The 18448-nt window shown below is 38.4% G+C and overlaps 2 protein-coding genes across 2 annotated transcripts in view; one reads left to right on the top strand and one right to left on the bottom strand.

Moving 5' to 3' along the window:
* The window catches only part of LOC144633294 (uncharacterized), a 34389-nt gene extending 17076 nt beyond the window's left edge, over positions 1 to 17313 (bottom strand). Inside the window, exons 1-2 of the mRNA XM_078492154.1 lie at positions 17232 to 17313; positions 15789 to 16059 (exon numbers count right to left, since the gene is read on the bottom strand). Of these exons, the coding sequence (XP_078348280.1) occupies positions 15789 to 16059; positions 17232 to 17260 (300 nt within the window). The 5' untranslated portion in view covers positions 17261 to 17313. The remainder of the gene's footprint in view (positions 1 to 15788; positions 16060 to 17231) is intronic.
* Positions 17314 to 17501: 188 nt separating this feature from the next.
* Positions 17502 to 18448, top strand: part of LOC144633392 (uncharacterized) — a 3794-nt gene continuing 2847 nt past the window's right edge. The window contains exon 1 of the mRNA XM_078492269.1: positions 17502 to 17510. Within this exon, the coding sequence (XP_078348395.1) occupies positions 17502 to 17510 (9 nt within the window). The remainder of the gene's footprint in view (positions 17511 to 18448) is intronic.

Here is an 18448-nt window from a genome sequence, read left to right as displayed (position 1 = left end):
AAACACTGCCTCTAGAAAAGAAGAAGAGTACTACTGGGAAGCTTTCATATGGCCATTCTCGAAAGTAAAATTCAGATAGAGAAGCATAAATCTAAAAAAACAAGTACAGTTGTAATCCTTAACAATAATTATAATATAGATAGGAGTCTACGCGCGTTCTGATTGGCTAAAAACCTATGTTTTATCAGAGTATAAAACATAGAAAAATCATGTTTTATTGTTTTTCGTCAGCTTTCCTCGAGTGCTTCGCGCGTCGTTGACTGTTCGTTGGCTATAACCACTCGTATCCAATAACGGCGAATGGAATAATTGTTTTATTAAATTCCTTTTTAAGTATAAATCCACTGGACATTTCATTTTGATGTAAACGAAGTGAGGCGGGAAAAATTGTGGCGCGGTGTCCACTGCTTGAGTTGAATGAAACTCGGAAGTGTAACGATATTCCAAGTGTGCTGAAGCTAACTTTTATTCTATCTAACAGTGTATCTAACGAGTACAGATCAGTCCAAGCACACGTGTATGATTCTGTCCAGTCCTCACGCGCATGCGCAAAACCTGATATGTTTACATCTCCACCCTGAAAACTTTGCCGGGTGAAAGAAACTAACTTGGCCTATAAATTCGAACCTAAACAACACAAGTATTGTTCAAACTAAAACCCAACGTAACAAAGTTCTCAGACGGCTAAGCTGAGTTGTTCTGGTTAACAAAGTTTAAAGGTCTAGCCTTAATGGCTTCTTTACAACGCGACCACTTCTGGTTGTCAAATGCTGGTCGGAACTTCCCTCAGCAGCTGTAGCTGGTTTCTAGGGTGTCTATGGTAATCCTGGTGACGGGACTGGGTGGGATGTAGATGTAGGTGCACTGGACTGTGGTGAGTTGTCTTGGTTAGAGAGCAGTTGCCCTTCAAAGCTTGCTGGTACTCGGCCTGACGGTTTTAGCTGTATTCTGTTGCGCCTTAGTTCAGAACCACTGTTTGTCTCTACAATGTAGGATCTTGGGTGGTTCGTTTCCTCTTTCACTTGCGCGGGAGTCCAGGTCTTGGTGTTTGGTTGAAACACTGATACCGGTTGGCCTGGTACTAGCTTTTGTAGCTCACGAGTGGACTTGCCATCATGCTGCAGTTTCTGAACATCTTGGCGGTGCTGCAGCTGATCTTGGTGGCATTCTTTTGTTTGTGACCGTTGGAGTCGTCCACTGCTGGGTAGTTGTGTGCAATATTCTCTATTGTTCAGCAACTTGGCTGGTGATGGTAAGTTGCTGTCAACAGGCGTGGCCCGGTATGATAAGAGTGCAAGATATGGGTCTTGCCCTGCAGCCTCGGACTTCCTTAGAAGGTTCTTTACGGTTTGTACCATCCTTTCGATAAATTCATTGCACTTTGGATACACTGGTGAGCTAGTAATGTGATTGATACCCCATTGGTCACAGAACGCTGCAAATTCCCTGCTGCTGTATTGAGGGCCATTGTCAGATACCAGGGTTTCTGGTATGCCGTGTTCTGCAAAGATTGATTTGAGGTGGTTGATTATTGCAGCAGATGTCGTGGAGCTCAACTTTCTAATTATGGGGTATTTGCTGTAATAGTCTGCGACTATTAAGTATTCGGCACCTCGATAGTCGAACAGATCACATCCAAGCTTCTGCTATGGATAACTGGGTACATTGTGTGGATGCAATGCTTCTTTTGGTTGCTGTTTGGAAAACTGTGCGCATGTCGGACAGTTCTCTGTCATCTCTTTAATGTCTCTTGATATGCCTGGCCAAAACAGGCTTTCCCTTGCTCTCAGGAGACATTTCTCCGTTCCCATATGTCCTTGGTGTATGATTTGTAACATCTGTGGGCGTAGCTTACTGGGAATTACGAGTTTGTGTCCCTTAAGAATGAGGCCATTTTCAACACTCAGGTCCTCTCTGAAGTTCCAGAACTCTTTCAGGTCTTGTGGGCATTCATTTGGATATTCTGGCCATCCATGATGCACGACATCTTTTAAGTGACTGAGTACAACATCTTGATCAGTGCACTCTCGTATTTCATCTAGTTTGGCAGGGCTGGCTGACAGTGTTCGAGATATCGTGTCCAGTTCCACCATGGGGACTTCGTTGTCTGCTACAGGGGGCTCCATGTGGCTAATCCTGGAAAGGGCATCTGCTATCACGTTGCTTTTTTCTTGAATGTACCTGATCTCCACGTTGTATTTGGACATTTTAAGTAGGAGCCTCTGAAGACGCGGTGAAGCGCTTGATATGCTCTTCTTCCAGATACTTTCGAGTGGCTTGTGGTCGGTTTCAATGACCACCTTCTTACCAAACACGTAATGGTTAAGCTTTTCAAGCGACCAACAGGCAGCAAGTAACTTTCGCTCTATGTTACTGTATCGAGACTCAGTTTCAGTTAACGATCGACTGGCATAGCATACTGGTTTTCCTTCTTGCATCAAGACACATCCAAGGCCTTTAAGACTCGCATCAGACTGGATAAGGTTTTCCTTTTCGGGGTCGTAATAGGCTAGGACTGGTACTTCAGTGATTGCTTGTTTGAGGTTCTGGAATGACCTTTGGTGTTCCGGTTGCCACAAGAATGGTACATCTTTTTTCATCAGCTGTCGCACAGGTTCTGACACTTGGGCTAGAATGGGTGAGAACCTATTCAGGTAGTTAATCATGCCCAAAAAGCACTGCAGCTCTGTAAGGTTCTTCGGGGAAGGCATGTCACGGATTGCTTGTAACTGGTCTAGCTCTTCTATGTAGGCTTGCTGTAGTTGTACTGGAACCTGCCTTGAGGCATGCTGTACTGGGGGAACGTCAGGGTTAGTTTCGATATGGTATGGGGGTCTTGGGAAGCAGCCAATTCCTGTAAAGACATCCTGATATTCTTTCAACAGATAGTCTTTTGTCAGTGGAAAAGGGTGTTGCTTGCCTCTGATGTCAAATAGTTTAACAGTATGTACATTGGGCATTGGCTTTTCACTTTGCACAACATTCTGGGTAGTTGCATTTGTGCTGGCTGTGACTGGCCAGTTGAGCTTTAGGAGGTTTAGATCTTGTGCAGACATGTTACCAATTATGACAGGACCATCAACGTCAACAACTTCTGCTTGGATGACTCTGGGGTTGGGATTGTTAGGACCCTTCACATATATTTGGCAAGATCCAAGATTTGGGATCTCGGCTCCACCATAAGCAGTTAACTTCACTGTAGGTTGTTGTAAGCTTAGTGTCTCAGGGCTTAGTTGCTGGTATAGGGACTTAGGTATAATGTTTGTTTCAGCCCCTGAGTCTATCTTACAAAGTGCATTCATTTGTTTTCCTTCTGGCTTCAATGCCAAGGAGACTTCTAGCAGAGCCTTCTCTCTACAGGATACAACATTTACATTCATGGCCAGAGGTGTTGCTTCAATTAGGCCCAGGAACACATAATCACCTAATGATTGGGTAGGCTCTGACTCAGCTAGGGCATTGTTATTACTAGTAGCTTCAATTTCATGCACATTCTTCTTTTTAAGTTTTGAAATGCATACCTTAGCAAGGTGTCCCACCTTTTGGCAGTAATGACATGTTGCATTTCTTGCTGGGCACTGTTCACGAGAGTGAGGACCCCAACCACAATTCCTGCAGAGTTGCGCTTTTCCTGACTTGTTGCCTTTTGGGTTTTGCTTTGATTCGCCGGCTACTGGATTCAGCTGGTCGCTTGGGAATTGGTTTCTCATCGTTGAGCTAACAGGGTGTACTGCTGACACCGGGTTCATTAGCTTAAGCTGCTTGTCTGCTGATTCGTCTGCTTTTGCCATTTCTCTAGCTTTGCTAAATGTTAGAGCATTTCCTTCTTTGAAACACTCCTTTCTGACATGGTCTGCATTCATGCCGAGTACAAGGAAGTCTCTCAAAAATCGATCATGATGATCCGATGGATAGTTTGCTTCTTTGACAAGGATTCTAAGCTTTGCAATAAATTCTTCCAACGATAGTGTACCTTGTCGAAGATTATGAAGTTCCCAAGCGGCGATCAACTCGTTTGAGTGGGGTTTCACGTAGTTTTCGAATTTATTCCAGTAGTTTTCGAGTTTCTTTTGTTTGTCTGCCGAGAGGCCCCAGCTGTTGAACAGCTCCAAGCCGTGCTCACCGGCCCAGTAAAGAAGGTGCTTACACTGGATTTCTTCGTCAATTTTGGCCATCGGCCCCGTAAAGAGTAGTTCACAGCGTTGTTTCCACATTTTGAAGCGTGAGTATAGGTTTTCATCCGTACTCCAGTCCATGGTTGGACCCTTGTCAATGAATGAGGCGCTGGCGGCCATGTTGTCTAACGCGTTCCAAACTAAAATGTGGCATTCCAATTTTGATAAATTTAGAGAGAATGACGTAAATACTCTGAAAATTACTCATTTTTACTAGTAAAATTTAAACCTAAGTCGGAAAATGGTTTTTGTGCGTTGCAGAAACTCGAGTTTCTTTTGAAAAAAGTAAAAAACCGGCCTAAACTGATTTGTGCAATTTTCGCGGAAAAGCAAAATTACCACTTTATTTAAAGTAATTTTTTCATCATTTGCCCTGAATCCAAATATTACGCTAAAATTAAGAAGAAAGACAACTGTGTTTGCTCGGAAGTACAAAATTCTTCCGAGTGGATTTCTTTATTACAAATAAGTCCTCACTAAAACTTTCAGAAATTCTGAAAACGATCAAGTCCTCACTAAATCTTTCAGAATTTCTGAAAACGAACAAGTCCTCACTAAAATTTTCAGAAATTCTGAAAACGATACAACTCACACTAAAATTTTCAGAAATTCTGAATACGATAAATCTCTCACTAAAACTTTCATAAATTCTGAATACGATAAAGCTCCATACTAAAACTTTCAGAAATTCTGAAAACTATAAAGTCCTCACTTAAACTTTCAGAAATTCTGAATATGACTAAAGCTCACACTAAAACTTTCAGAAATTCTGAAAACGATAAAGCTCTCACTACAACTTTCAGAAATTCTGAAAACGATACAGCTCTCACTAAAACTTTCAGAAATTCTGAAAACAATACAGCTCCCACTAAAACTTTCAGAAATTCTGAATACGATAAAGCTCACACTAAAACTCTCAGAAATTCTAAACACAATAAAGCCGTCCCTAAAACAGAACTTTTAGAAATTCTGAACACCCTTAAGCCCTCATTAAAAAATATATTAATTCTAAGATAAATTTTGATGACTCTTAAGATATCAATGTCCCTAATGACCCCAAAAGGAGTTCAAAAATTCTAATCTTTCTAATAATCTAAATCGAAAGTTCAAACATTCTGAGAAAATGTTTTTAAATTCAACCTTCTTTTACTGTAAGGAGAATAAGATATCCTGATCTTTCAACAAAACCTACAGGCCTGTCCCTTTTGACATAGTCCAACTTACTTATATTCTGTGCATAACAGTATTTTAAAACAATGAGCTTGTGGCAGCTACATGTACATGTACTTTACACAGTCATGCATGTCAAAGCATATTCAAAATAAACCTATACATGTGCACATTTAAATTATTATCATTTATTGTAAGGTCACAAACCACTATAATGTCGATGGCATGCTAATCCTCAGTTAACTGAAATCCAGCTCTTTGGGTCATTCTGTAGACTTTACTTTCCCTTTCCAATAACTCAGCTTCACTTCCTTACTCTTTCACAACAGAAAAGGTTTACAGCCACTGACTTTTCATCTTAATATTCTCCAGATGAACAATGACAGTTTCAATAGGATTTCATGTTGCTGCGGTGGCCTACATATCTAAACCTGAATTAAAGAGGCATGCTGTAGTTATTTGCATGTCACAAATAAAAAATAGTAGTAGTTACAAATGACTGGGTTTATTTAGATGTGAACTTAAACTTATTTTTGGTCTAATTCATTTTCATAAATCAGAGCTAAAAAAAAAAGCTTGAGACAGAAATACCATAAGTCATTTATTACACATGAATTCTATTTTGAGCATGGATATACATGTATGCTCAGTAATAACAGAAAAGAAATAAAAATGAAAACTAAACCATAAGCAAATCATCACTAAGAGCAAAAAACATTGAAAACCCTAGTGACGGGTCTGTACCCAATTTTCTCTATCGTGTAAACGCACCTTGAATACATTTTTTTTTAATTTATTTAAAATTTAGCCTGTGTACAGCCATCTCGCTCTGCAAACAAAAAAACGCGGAACGAACATCTGTGTTATGGCGTTCTTAATTGTGTTCGGCTGTGGGCGATTTTCCCGGAATGTGTGGAAAATGATCTGATTGGCACTTACACAAAAACCATTCATAATTTATGTGGGTGATAGCTTGTCGCATTCCAAATTATTACAACCTAAGGCGAGCATTCAATCTGTACAGCCTTTTGCCTCTCACTTGTTTGTGAAGGGCAAAATTAGACTTGCCTGGGGCACCCCAGGTAGTTGAGGTAACCCGCCTGACCATATAAACTCTCATTTTTACTCGATCGCGTTTACATGATAGGTGGGGTCGGTCCTCCTAGCCGGGGTCGTGTTTTGCAAGGTAAACATTTCAACGTGAGGTAAACTGCCTACCCAGGGACGACTCATCAGGTTAATCTGAAAGTGCGGTAAATGCAAACTACACAAGATATGGCTGCCTACGGCTTTATCTACAGCTGCAAACCCGGCGAGATTTTCCTATAGCTTTATCTGCCCCAATGTGGAGCCGCAGTGCGAAAAGATGCTTGAAGAATTAAAAGTGAAAGTGAAGCATTAAGCGTAGGCCCGAGCGAGTCTCATGCTTCGACTATAAACAACAATGACTTCGACAACTGCTTCGACTTCTAATACTTTGCCTAGTCAAATAATCGGTTGAAAGCACAAGATGAGAGAAATCAACCGTAAATATAAAATATTACAAAACAAAATGCGATTTCAATGGAATTTTTTTCGAGGCCAACCTGGCTTGCTCTTTACGAAAATATGTCATTGTATTGCCTTCAATTTTCCCAAAAACGAATTCGGCTCTGAAGTTCAGTTATCGAGCCTATGAAACCACTAAAAGGAACGAGAGAAAATAATATACAAAGTCATTTTGTCTGTTTACGTGCTAACCTCGTGTAAATGTCATCCCGGGATCCCGAGGTGATAAGACTGCATGTAAATGCGAGGTAATTTTCGACCACGGCTGGGCTGGTTTCCTTTACCTACCTGGGGTCCCCCACCTCCAGGCCCTAAATGTGCCACATAGTCTTTCGTTAGTGCTGTTTGTTTTGGCTCATTTCGATTTGAAAATGTTTGGTTTGGAAGGACGGGCTCTGGAATTTATCCGTGAAGGCAAATGATTACTTGGATTTAATAATTGTGATACCACGATGTATTGTATGAATGACACTATCTTTGTCGGGTTTGCCTGGCTTCGCCAAAATTTTTTGTAGCTTTACTTCGAGAACGAAAAAGGTTGGTTTTAGAGAGTTTTGCTGTAAACATTTTGCTCCTTGGATTTTATCAATCTAGTGCTTTGTGTTCGAGCTCGATGATGTTTTATCTCCCTTGTTTGTTTTGTTATTATTTGGAACCGCATGATTCAAATCCAGTCAACCAGACACACAGATTTATGTAAAATTTAAATTAATGACGATTTAAATTTATGGACGCCATAACACAGACTTTCCCTTCGCGATTTTTTGGAGTGGAGTGGGGCAACTGTACACAGACTAAGAGTCTTTACAAAGAAACATTTACATGCACATGTATCCATGGCATGTTCAGTACTGTCATCCAGCAGAAAAGGGCTTATGTTCAGGGGGAGGGGAGGAGCTTATAACCAGATATATATTTTTGTTTTCTGGTAGTTGGGCCAACATGTACATGTATAACCAGGGGGCTTACCGTACATTAAAAACCCATGAGTAACAACCTACTCTACGTTAGCCTAAGCAGATTCTTATCTAAATGGCAATTAACACAAATTTGGGCTATTCAGGTTCTAAATAGGTTATTGTTTTTTGAAAAAAAAATACATTGATGCATATAGAACTTTTAGTGGTATTCAGAAATTTGCATACCACATACCGGTAATTGCTTATGGTATGTAAATACTGTATAAAGCTCTTATCATTCAGAATATGACATTGCAGTGTATATACAACTGTACATGCAAAGTAATGCTTTGTCCAAAATTAGTTCCAAAATGCATGTTTCCAAATTTGACGCTTAATAGGTTATTATAAAAATGGTGTCTAATTTGCAATTGTTAGCCTAACAGGCTGTTATACAGTGTATGTAAGGTTCTTATTCACAGGTTTTTACTGTATAGCCAGAATTTTACAGTATGAGCTCATACCAAAGGCAGACAATCCTCTGTGTTTGAGGTCGCGTGACATGGACATCACTCATAGGCATCATTATTTGTGAACTTTTGTGATTTTATCATGAGGTTTTTATTCCTTGCTAGCCATCACCGCCCCCAACAAAAGCACATAAGAGAAAGAGACAGTCTTTTTCTCTTACTTATGTTGGGGGCCGTGACAGCTAGCGAGGAATTAACGGCCTTAAAACCTCATAAAATCACAAAAGTTCACAAACCGATAAAAGGTAAGTGAACTATATTTATCTAGCTTACAGCAGATCAACGTTTGTGATTGAAAGATGCAAAATTCAGTATTTTATGGAGCATTTCTTACAATGACTCAAGCCGAGATCGATCAAGTACAGTGAACGTGTGAGATCAAATAAATGTAGTGGGTACTGTGATGCTTTAATAATGCGCGTTACGCGGCCTTAAATACAGAGGATTGTCTGCGTGCCTGTGCTCGCAGACATGTACATTGCCTCTTACTCAATACAGCAATCTATATCTCTGAATCGGTGAATTCCAACATAGCTAATCGATATTTAAAAATCAATAAACTAGTTCAAGAGTTCAATGAATTAAGCTTGAATACACATAGACATCAACTGATAACATTGCATTGATACCTGTCGTTTCGTCAACAAGTACCGTGTAGTTTCGCAAAAGGGCAGTTTCAAGGAGCGTTAGGTAACACTAGGGCGATTTCAAAATATCTGGCAATTTCATATGTGCCGAAAGCTAAAGGAACGAGGTATTACAGGCACTTATGGGTTGGCGAAAAGACCAGTAACAAAAATTACATTTTCTACTCACCTATATGCATTGTGATTAAGAAGAGACTTCTATCCCTCATATTTACGAAAACTTAAGCATGTAAACTGAGCAATAGATACGTAATTCCTTCGCCATAATTGCAGAAATCTTTGCCATCCGTAACCTTGATCCGCCCCCTAAAAAACGGTCATTCTTGAGTCTGCAGTTGAATTCTCCAGCGGATTTATCTGGCTTAACCAATCATGGTACTCTAATCCTCCCACGTGACTATTGAATTCGTTGAATCGTTTCGTTTTCGCCCGCTCGATTTGAATTATTCTGCTGCTCGTTCAACACGGTTTGTTTACAAACTGTAACGCGTTTCTTATAGTATTAATCACGTTTAGGATAACAGATAATGCTTTATAAATCTTGTGTGAAATGGAAATAGTGAACAGAAGCTTGGGATTCTTGGAGCCGATCAATGCAAAGTCCTTGTGCTTTGAAGTGTCAGTAGAACACCGTGTCAGTCTTGGTCGTTTACAAACGTGTTTTGGTGAGTAGAGCTTTTTGTACATCTTCTTAAAACCAACCAGAGCTTTAAGCTTAGGTTTAGTCTTTCGCGTAACTGGCGGCAGAGGCAATCACTTCATTTACACAAACTACATTGCTCAAATATTCGACTATTGTATTATCCGCCATTTTATCGCACAAATAGTCGGAACGATTGCAGAAATTTGAGAATACCCCACTACTTCATTTACATGTGTCGGAACGCTTTGAGAACGAGGTATAACTCAATAGGCACTTTTCCCGAGGAGCGATTGCAGAATAGGGAAGATATCTGTTTACAGACATTGTCTTTGTTTTTTAAATGTCCAACAAGTTGAACAAAAGAACTCTTTGTTTCGCTAGTCAATAGTTTTCTTGTTGGCACATCAATAACATTATTATACATTAGAATTACTTTGAAACATGTGTGGTCGAGAGCAATCAGACAATATACAGTAGCATGTGAACTTGACATAATAACCCAATATCTGCAGCAGATATTGGGTTATTATGTTGAGTTCCAAGTCCGCCTACATGTAGTTTTCAAGCCCCTCATCCCTGCAATGTTAGCGCTGTCAAACTTTTGAAAGTATGACTGAGCGAATCGCCTTCGTTTCCAATGAGGAATTGAAAGTTTTGATACAGAACAAAGATTCTAAAAACACTAAGAAAACAGCAAAAACAAGTGTAAAAAATCTGAATGGTTATTTAAGGGAGAAGAACCTGGAGGAACCACATTATGTTAGTGCTTATTTTGAATAAAAGCCATTTTGCATCAGATAAAAGTCTTCTTTTGCAAATTGTTTGAAAACGTACAATAAAACAATGATTGAATTTGGTTTTCGCATGGTATCATGAATATTCCACGATATCATGTCAACCTCATCCAATAATTGCTTACCGGTAATACATGTAGGTGATGACAATGATATCTTTGCTATACCCCGCCTCTTCATTTACATGTGTAGGAACGATTAGGGCCTGTTTTCATGGAGGGAGGGTGCCCCAGCTAACAGAGTTACCCAGCTAGAAGGGAAGAAACATACTGTAGCCCGCCTTTACATACAAAATTCACAGCCCTTCAGTTCTACCCGCGCGTCACAGTGTTAGAAACCTTGTATAGCTCCAAACGATTGAAGAAAATTATGGTTTTTGAATTACAGTACATGTAGGATATTATTCCTACAAAAATTTAGAATTTTGATTTAATAATAAGCTGTTGCCGAAAGAAATATTTTCCAGCCTACAGATAAAAATAATTTGATGTAATTTTAGTTAAAGAGCACTGTTTTGGTCAAGAATTTATACATTTTATGCCGTAAACTTCAAAATTAATGCAAAGACTTACCGGTATCCCCAGCAAGCCGTAATAACCCAGGCATAACGGTTTACATGGCAAAAGGCTATCCCGCATAAAGGGGTGCCCTGGGCAAGCAGGCCGAGTGCCCCGGTAAGGCGTTAGGTGGGTTTCCTGTCTAGCATGTAAATGCTTCAATGGATTTTTTACAGAAACTTATGAAAAGTTGGCTCGCCTACTGTACATGTATGGTAGCTCTTTTAGCTTGGCACGCGACTTCGATGCAAACCAGGCCCTAATAATTCTTTAATATTACCTGTTAATTACCTAAAGCTACATGTAAATGTGGAATTCATTTGCCTTTTATATTTTTTCAGGTTAAAGTAACACAAGAAAACACAGAAAAAGCACAAACAACAGTTTCATATGACTGCAGCAGTTTTGCATCTATTCAGAAAACAGCAAGGAGCTAAGTCTGATTTTAAACAACTATAAATTCATACATGTATGCTAATCAAAGGTATCAGTTTAGGCATGTTAGAATTAAACCTGGGGCATTTGTGACAGTGTTATTCTCGTAATATATGACTTGTAAAAAAAAACTTTCTAACAAGTCTGCATTTCAATATCTGTGAGTATGCCTAGAGTGTACAAAGCCTTCCTATAAAAATTCTGAGTTTGTCTCTAGTCAGTGATTCCATACTATTTTTACAAAGCACTTGGGGATTCTGGATCATTCCAAGATATGTAAAAACCTGCAAGTAAGAACCTAAAATTTAAAAATGTCCAGGTTCTTACTTTCTAAAGTTTATTTAAATGTTTGCTTTTGGGAAAAATAAGTTAAGGTAGGACAAGGCTTTAGTGTACATGTATACAATGTCATGTGAATGATTAGTGCTTCATTTTTACAGAAACACTTGTCAGGTATGCAAATTTAATACACAAATAATAGGAGGAATATCACCCTTAAATTAATATTCTATAAGCAACAATGAAATTTAACCTACTAGAACCTAAATAGCTTAAATTTGTGTTCACTACCATTTATGTAAGAACCTGTTTAAGCTAACCTGGAAAAACCTAGGTTCTTACTCACAGTTTTTACTGTATTCTTAGGATTTTCTTTTTTGGTTGAGGAGCAGGGGATGGACCAGAGAGAACAATAGTAGATTGTGGAAGCTCAGCATGAAATTTTGAATTTTAAATCTGCCATTCACATTTCTTTCATGAAATTTGGCAATAAAATTCATGGTAACAAAAAGTGATCCCCCATTTGAATGAATATTTTCATACATGTACATGTTATACAGGTCAAGTACAAACTGTAGATAAACAAACTCCATTTGATGCTTAAATATGCAGTGATATTTGTTTCGTGAAGCAAACAATCTTTTCTAAGTGAAGTTTGAAGAAAAATGTGCCCTCTTATGAAAGGCTGATGTCCAAGATTACAGTAATATTAGTGCATGTTGCAACTTGAAAAATGGTTTTATACCTATATTTGGTCAAGGAAACATTTATTAGGGATAGTCAGGGAGTTTTGTGAGCTAATGTCTGTTCATCTTTTGGGTTTATTTACCAGTACATTGTACATGCATTTCACAGTTTACTTAGTAATATTATTACCTGTAGCTGGGCACTAGGTCACAATACATGCAATTCTCCAGCACTAAAACAGCCTGTTTGCAGGCTTCCTTGTAGAAATAAAATTATGTACATGTAAAGGCCAAAAGGGTGAAGGAATAGAGCTGAGCATGGTCTCGGGGGAAAGATTATTTGTCCTATACTGAAGAATTCTGGTTATAAGCCCCTTTGCCTAAAAGCTTCCTTGTTATAGACCCAACCTGAAACTTCCAGAAAGGAAAGAATAAATCCGGCTATAAGACTAAGGATACAAGCCCCCAGTGACAGTGCTGAACAGAGCTAAATGTTGCTTTATTTTCTCTTTATGACTTCAAAACATAACTCATGAACTTTGTCGTGGATCATTTGAAATGTTACAAAAAACTATATTTTTTATTTCACCTAATCACCCAGAAACCATAAGCCTCGTAATTTGTAAGCCCACCCAAGACTCCTTACGAATTGAGTATGCCCAGGGCTTACAACCAGAATTTTACAGTACCTTATTAGGAAGCCTGTCCATAGACTACATGTACAATATAGGTGGCATTTTGTTTAAATGTGTGCAGCAAAAATAAAAACTTTTGAAATGTTATTTATGTGCCTATAGAAATCATTGCTTACAATGGGTTATTCAACTTCTACAAGCCTGTTCTTTTATTTGAAGGGTTGGGTTGAGGTGAATATTATTTATCTTTTTTTAAATTATAGAGTGTTTGTTCTATTGCATGTACATGTAGATCTCTTCCTGGCTTCACAAAATTTAAATTTAATTTTGGGGGCATCAGAATTTTTGAAACTTTTTTGAGGTCCTCAAGGGTGTCAGAAATTCTGTAACAGAATGTATGATTTTTTTAGTGAGCTATTGAGGAGTGTTACAAATTCTGAAAGCTTAAGTTTTTTTCAGAATTTCTGAATTTTTTAGTGAGCTCTTCAGGAGTGTTAAAACTTCTGAAAGTTTAAATTTTTTTCAGAAATTCTGAATTTTTCAGTGAGCTTTTGAGGAGTGTCAAACATTCTGAAAGTTTAAGTCCTTTTCAGAATTTCTGATTTTTTTGGTGAGGTCTTGAGAAGTCAAAAATTCAGAATTTCTGAATTTTTTAGTGAGGTCTTGAGGAGAGTCAAAAAATTTGAAGGCCTAAGTATTTTTCAGAATTTCTGAAAATTTTTAGTGAGCTCTTGAGGGGTGTCAAAAATTCTTAAAAAGTTATTGAGGTCTTGAGAGGTACAAAAGGTAAAGTGGCGATTTGTCGGAATGGGGAAAAAGTTATGTCTTAAAACCCTGTACTTGACGGAATGACAATTTTCCTCAGTGCAATAAGGCCATATCGTTCGGAATAACAAATTATTTCAGCAGGTTATGGTAACTTTGAGCGGAATTTTTCTAAATTGGAACGCCACATTTTAGTTTGGAACGCGTTGTCTTCTTGTCAGAATCAATCGTACGCGTGTCGTTCGGAAATCCTTCACTCTTCCACCTTCTCCAGTGTATCGAGCTAAATGGTATGTTTGGTTACTTCACAATCCCGCTTCTGACACCATGTAACGATATTCCAAGTGTGCTGAAGCTAACTTTTATTCTATCTAACAGTGTATCTGACGAGTACAGATCAGTCCAAGCACACGTGTAATGATTCTGTCCAGTCCTCACGCGCATGCGCAAAACTTGATATGTTTACAGGAAGGAAAGCGAGCGAGATAGTTTTCTTTCGAAGATTTTCTTCGACAATCTCCTCTTAAATCGTCTATTCATGCTGGAACTTGATTGTGACAACAATTAAGGTTTACGGGAATATCCGAAGCAATAGCTTTTCTGGAAATTATACGCCTTGTTCAAGTCGAACGAAGCAAGGGACGGATGTCATCGAGACTACTATATTATGCTGAGACGAAATTGCACTCGGTGCAGTCGGTGAAGTTTATCGAAGTTCAAAAAGACAAGATCAAGATTAAAAGGTAACAAACTTACCTGAAATGCTTAGCCTTATTTTACGTCGAATACTGAATGAAATTGTGTCAGTTTTCTGGTCTTCCCGTAAACTATTTTCTGCTTTTCATCTTTGTTTACTCGCTCTTGTTGTACATATTTTTAATTAAACTTTTCACTCGCGGTGTCTAAAATCTATATCATAAAGCAAAGAAAGAAGCCTAAGCCATGTTTTATACTGTCATAAAACACTCCGGGCATTTGAGAACACTCGAGAAATGTAGAAAACATTCGCCTGCGGCTCATGTTTTCTACATTTCCCTCGTGTTCTCAAATGCCCGTCGTGTTTTATGACAGTATAAAACATGGCTTAGACTTCTTTATTTGTTAAATATAGAAATAAATAAATATAGAAATAAACATATATAGAAATAATTTATATAATAACAACAACAACAACAAAAGTAGGCAGCTAGATTTCCTGTCCTCTGTTTTACATTCCTTTTTATTTAGTTTCTGCATGACCTTTGTGCAACGTAAATTATTCTCTGTAAGTAAGCTATATTTTGTAATGTATTGTAATGTCAGTGTTAATCAATAAACTGCATTATTAAAAAAAAAAAAAAAAAAAAGAACAAATAACACTGAAATAAATGAACAAACTTAAGAAACAAAACATGCCGATGAAACAGTGAGTAAAATGCTCCTTGTGATTATGCTGTCCTCAATTAATTTGTCTGCAAGTTACACAGGACGTTGGATTTTCAATTGGTAAAGCTGCATTACAGAGATTGAACGCGCAATTATGGATTAAAATATGGAGATCTTATAATTTTACGTGTCAATGTTATATACCACTAAAAACTAGGTGGAAAATATTGGTATGACCATACTTGAGAGGAGAAAGTGTGTGTTCTAATTAGCAGATTTCGAGAGAACATTAAACTCGTATTTGACTGCATCAGTTACTTAAATTTGCAGCGAAGGGCATTTCCAGTTTAATTTGCCGGGCAATGGTTATTGCAGCGCGGATCGCACGTTTCAACAGCAGCGATCAGCCAAGGTCCCTTACAAAACCAACCACGTACCCAGGGTCTTCGTTCACCCTAACCAGCGGTCGGGAAACGCTCCTTTCGTCAAGCATGCGCAGTAAGGAAGGAAGACTCGGTGTACGAAATTTTTACAAAACGAATTGTGCGAAATGTCTCAAGCGCCAGGAGAGATACTTTTATCGATCGGATCGAGATATCACATGACTACCTTTTATTTCCAAACATATTAAAGGATATCAGAAACAAAACCAAGTAGTACCTGTTTAGCCTGTTTGAATACGAAGGCCCTTATTTTAATGTCTTCTTCGAACGTTTCATCATTTTGCAGCTCCACGTAATCTTCAAACTTGTCATCATAGCGCTGAAACTTGACATGTGCTGGGGCAATATCGCTTGATAACACATCGGAGAAGACTTGCAAGAAAACATAACGTAATCCCTGAACATCTCCTCCTTTCTGATGGGAAACGACGCGCTTCGTTTCGTCATAGGTCACGTGGATTTTAACCATCTTAGGCATCTCTAAATGTCTTAAAATTTATAAAATAAACAAAATTAATGAACACATTCTGGAGATCTGTCAAATTCATAGTTGTAGACAAAGTAAGTGAATAGGTTATCAACGCCATGTTTAAGTCTTTTATGTCCCCTGTTTTTTTCTTTCGTCCTGTTATGTTTCGCATTTGTTTTTGTTTTTTTGTTTTTTTGTCATCTGTCTTTTTGCCTATCCGCCTGTCTGTCTTTCTGTCTGTCTGTCTGTCTGTCTATCTATTTGATTGTGCTGTTAGTTTTAGGTATTTCGAACATTCTGCAATTCGCCGAACGATCATAGAAAATTACAGAAGCGTTTTTAATGGATATCTCAAATCTATCCAAACCATGATCCAAGTTTGTTATTCTATCAAACATATCCTAGATTCCATTATCGGGTATATCTTAACGCTTGGCCTTCCGGAAACAATATATGTTATATATGCACCCAATAACAAGGAAGGCTCGATGGCCTAATGGTTAAAGCACTGGACCCGAGCATGATCGAGCGGTCCAGGCATACGTTTCTCAAACTTCCTGAAGCCATTTCGTTAAATTCGGGCCCGACTGTTGTTTTTATAACCTCAATTTCAATCAAATGGTCGTTTAGTTTCAGGCCAAAAACAGCAACAACAACAACAACAAACAACCCTTTATATTTACGTCTTACTAGTGTAAGGTTACATTGTTCGTTCGCTTTTCTGTTGGTAAACATTTTGCAAACAATATAGCTTCTAGCCCGAAATGGCTTAGGAAGGTTTTAGAAACGCACGCCAGGTTTGATCCCTGGTCGGGTCATCCTTCAGTGGTTTAGCATCCGATCTGGTAATGGTATAAATACTCCTTGTCACTTCATGTAACGAGAACCGGAGATAATCGATTGCTTGATGGACCACTTGGTTCCTTCTAGACTTTCTCGAAGTCCGTTTTGTGCTTTGTGTTTTGCGAAAAAGAGCAACTTGTGGCAAGTCTAGGTTCGTACAAATGCTGACGTTTTCTTTAAACACACAAAAACCAAGCAAAGCAAAATAAAAAAACAAAATATAAACACAAAATACGGTAGAGAGGCCACTACTCACAAGTGTTTCAAATTTCCTTATCTTTCTCGACCAATTACTCAACACTGACACGTAATTTTAAAATTTGTGAATTTGATCATTTTCTCCCTCACCTGTGTAAGAGCATGTGCAGTAAAAGCATCACGACCTTAGTAAGCGGTCTTTAGATATCTGCGGTGTTATGCGTTAACCTTTATACATTGAGAAAATAGATAATAATTAAAGAAAAAACTGCAGCGTGTCAACGTGTATTCTAACATGTGCATTTGTGGTTTAAAGTTATCTTTGGTTTAAAAATTCTCAAATCAGTTTGAGTTTTAATTTTCATTGTCTCATATTCATTATCATAATCTAATACAAAGGGAAATAAAAATAAAACTGGCATGTATATGGTGGTGTCAATATAGTTATGTGCTCCCCCACAGGGGGCTCCACAGGGTAAGGTGTTCCGGTTTGAACTTATTTGAACTACTAGTCTCAAATAAGTCATGTTTAGTCTGGAATAGTGCGAGGGTTTCAAAAGCGCGTCACACACCCCCATCCTAAAAATATACTTTCTCGTAGTATCTCCCCCAGATCAAATCAGTGAACCGAAGTTTCGTATTTTTGTCGAGCCTGGATAAAATTATTTAGTATATACAGTAGAACCCCGGTAACTCGAACTCTGAAAGGAAACAAAAAACAGTTCGAGTTAGCGGGGTTTCGAATTATCGGGGTCGATTGAATATTTAATTTGCCAAGTTAATAATTAATTAGTTTACTGATTTTATTTAGCACTTCAGTATACAGTACAGTGCAAACTAAACTTATCTCGTCAGAAACTCTAACAGGATCATAAATTCTTATGATAAGAGTGGAAAAAGGCTGTCAAATACGTGATCTGTTCGTTGCTCTAATCAATGGGTAACCGTGGCGAGTTGCAAGAACCGGAATTCGAGTTATCGGGGTAAATTTGACCCAAATTTTGATCAAGGGAAACGAAATTTAGTTCGAGTTAGCGGGGTTTTCGAGTTATCCGAGTTCGAGTTAACCGAGTAAAAATGACTGAAAAGTGAGTTCAAATCCAAGGGAAATGGAAGTTAGTTCGAGTTAGCGGGGTTGTTCGAGTTATCCGAGTTCGAGTTAACCGAGTAAAAATGACTGAAAAGTGAGTTCAAATCCAAGGGAAATGGAAGTGTGTTCGAGTTAGCGGAGTTGTTCGAGTTATCCGAGTTCGAGTTAACCGAGTAAAAATGACTGAAAAGTGAGTTCAAATCCAAGGGAAATGGAAGTTCGTTCGAGTTAGCGAGGTTGTTCGAGTTATCCGAGTTCGAGTTACCGGGGTTCTACT

Source organism: Oculina patagonica, chromosome 12 (genome assembly GCF_052425735.1).
Source record: "Oculina patagonica isolate OP01 chromosome 12, crgOcupat, whole genome shotgun sequence".
In the NCBI taxonomy this organism is placed as follows: Eukaryota; Metazoa; Cnidaria; class Anthozoa; order Scleractinia; family Oculinidae; genus Oculina; species Oculina patagonica.
Note: the sequence above shows the minus strand (reverse complement) of the source record. Positions and strands in the feature narration are given on the sequence as shown.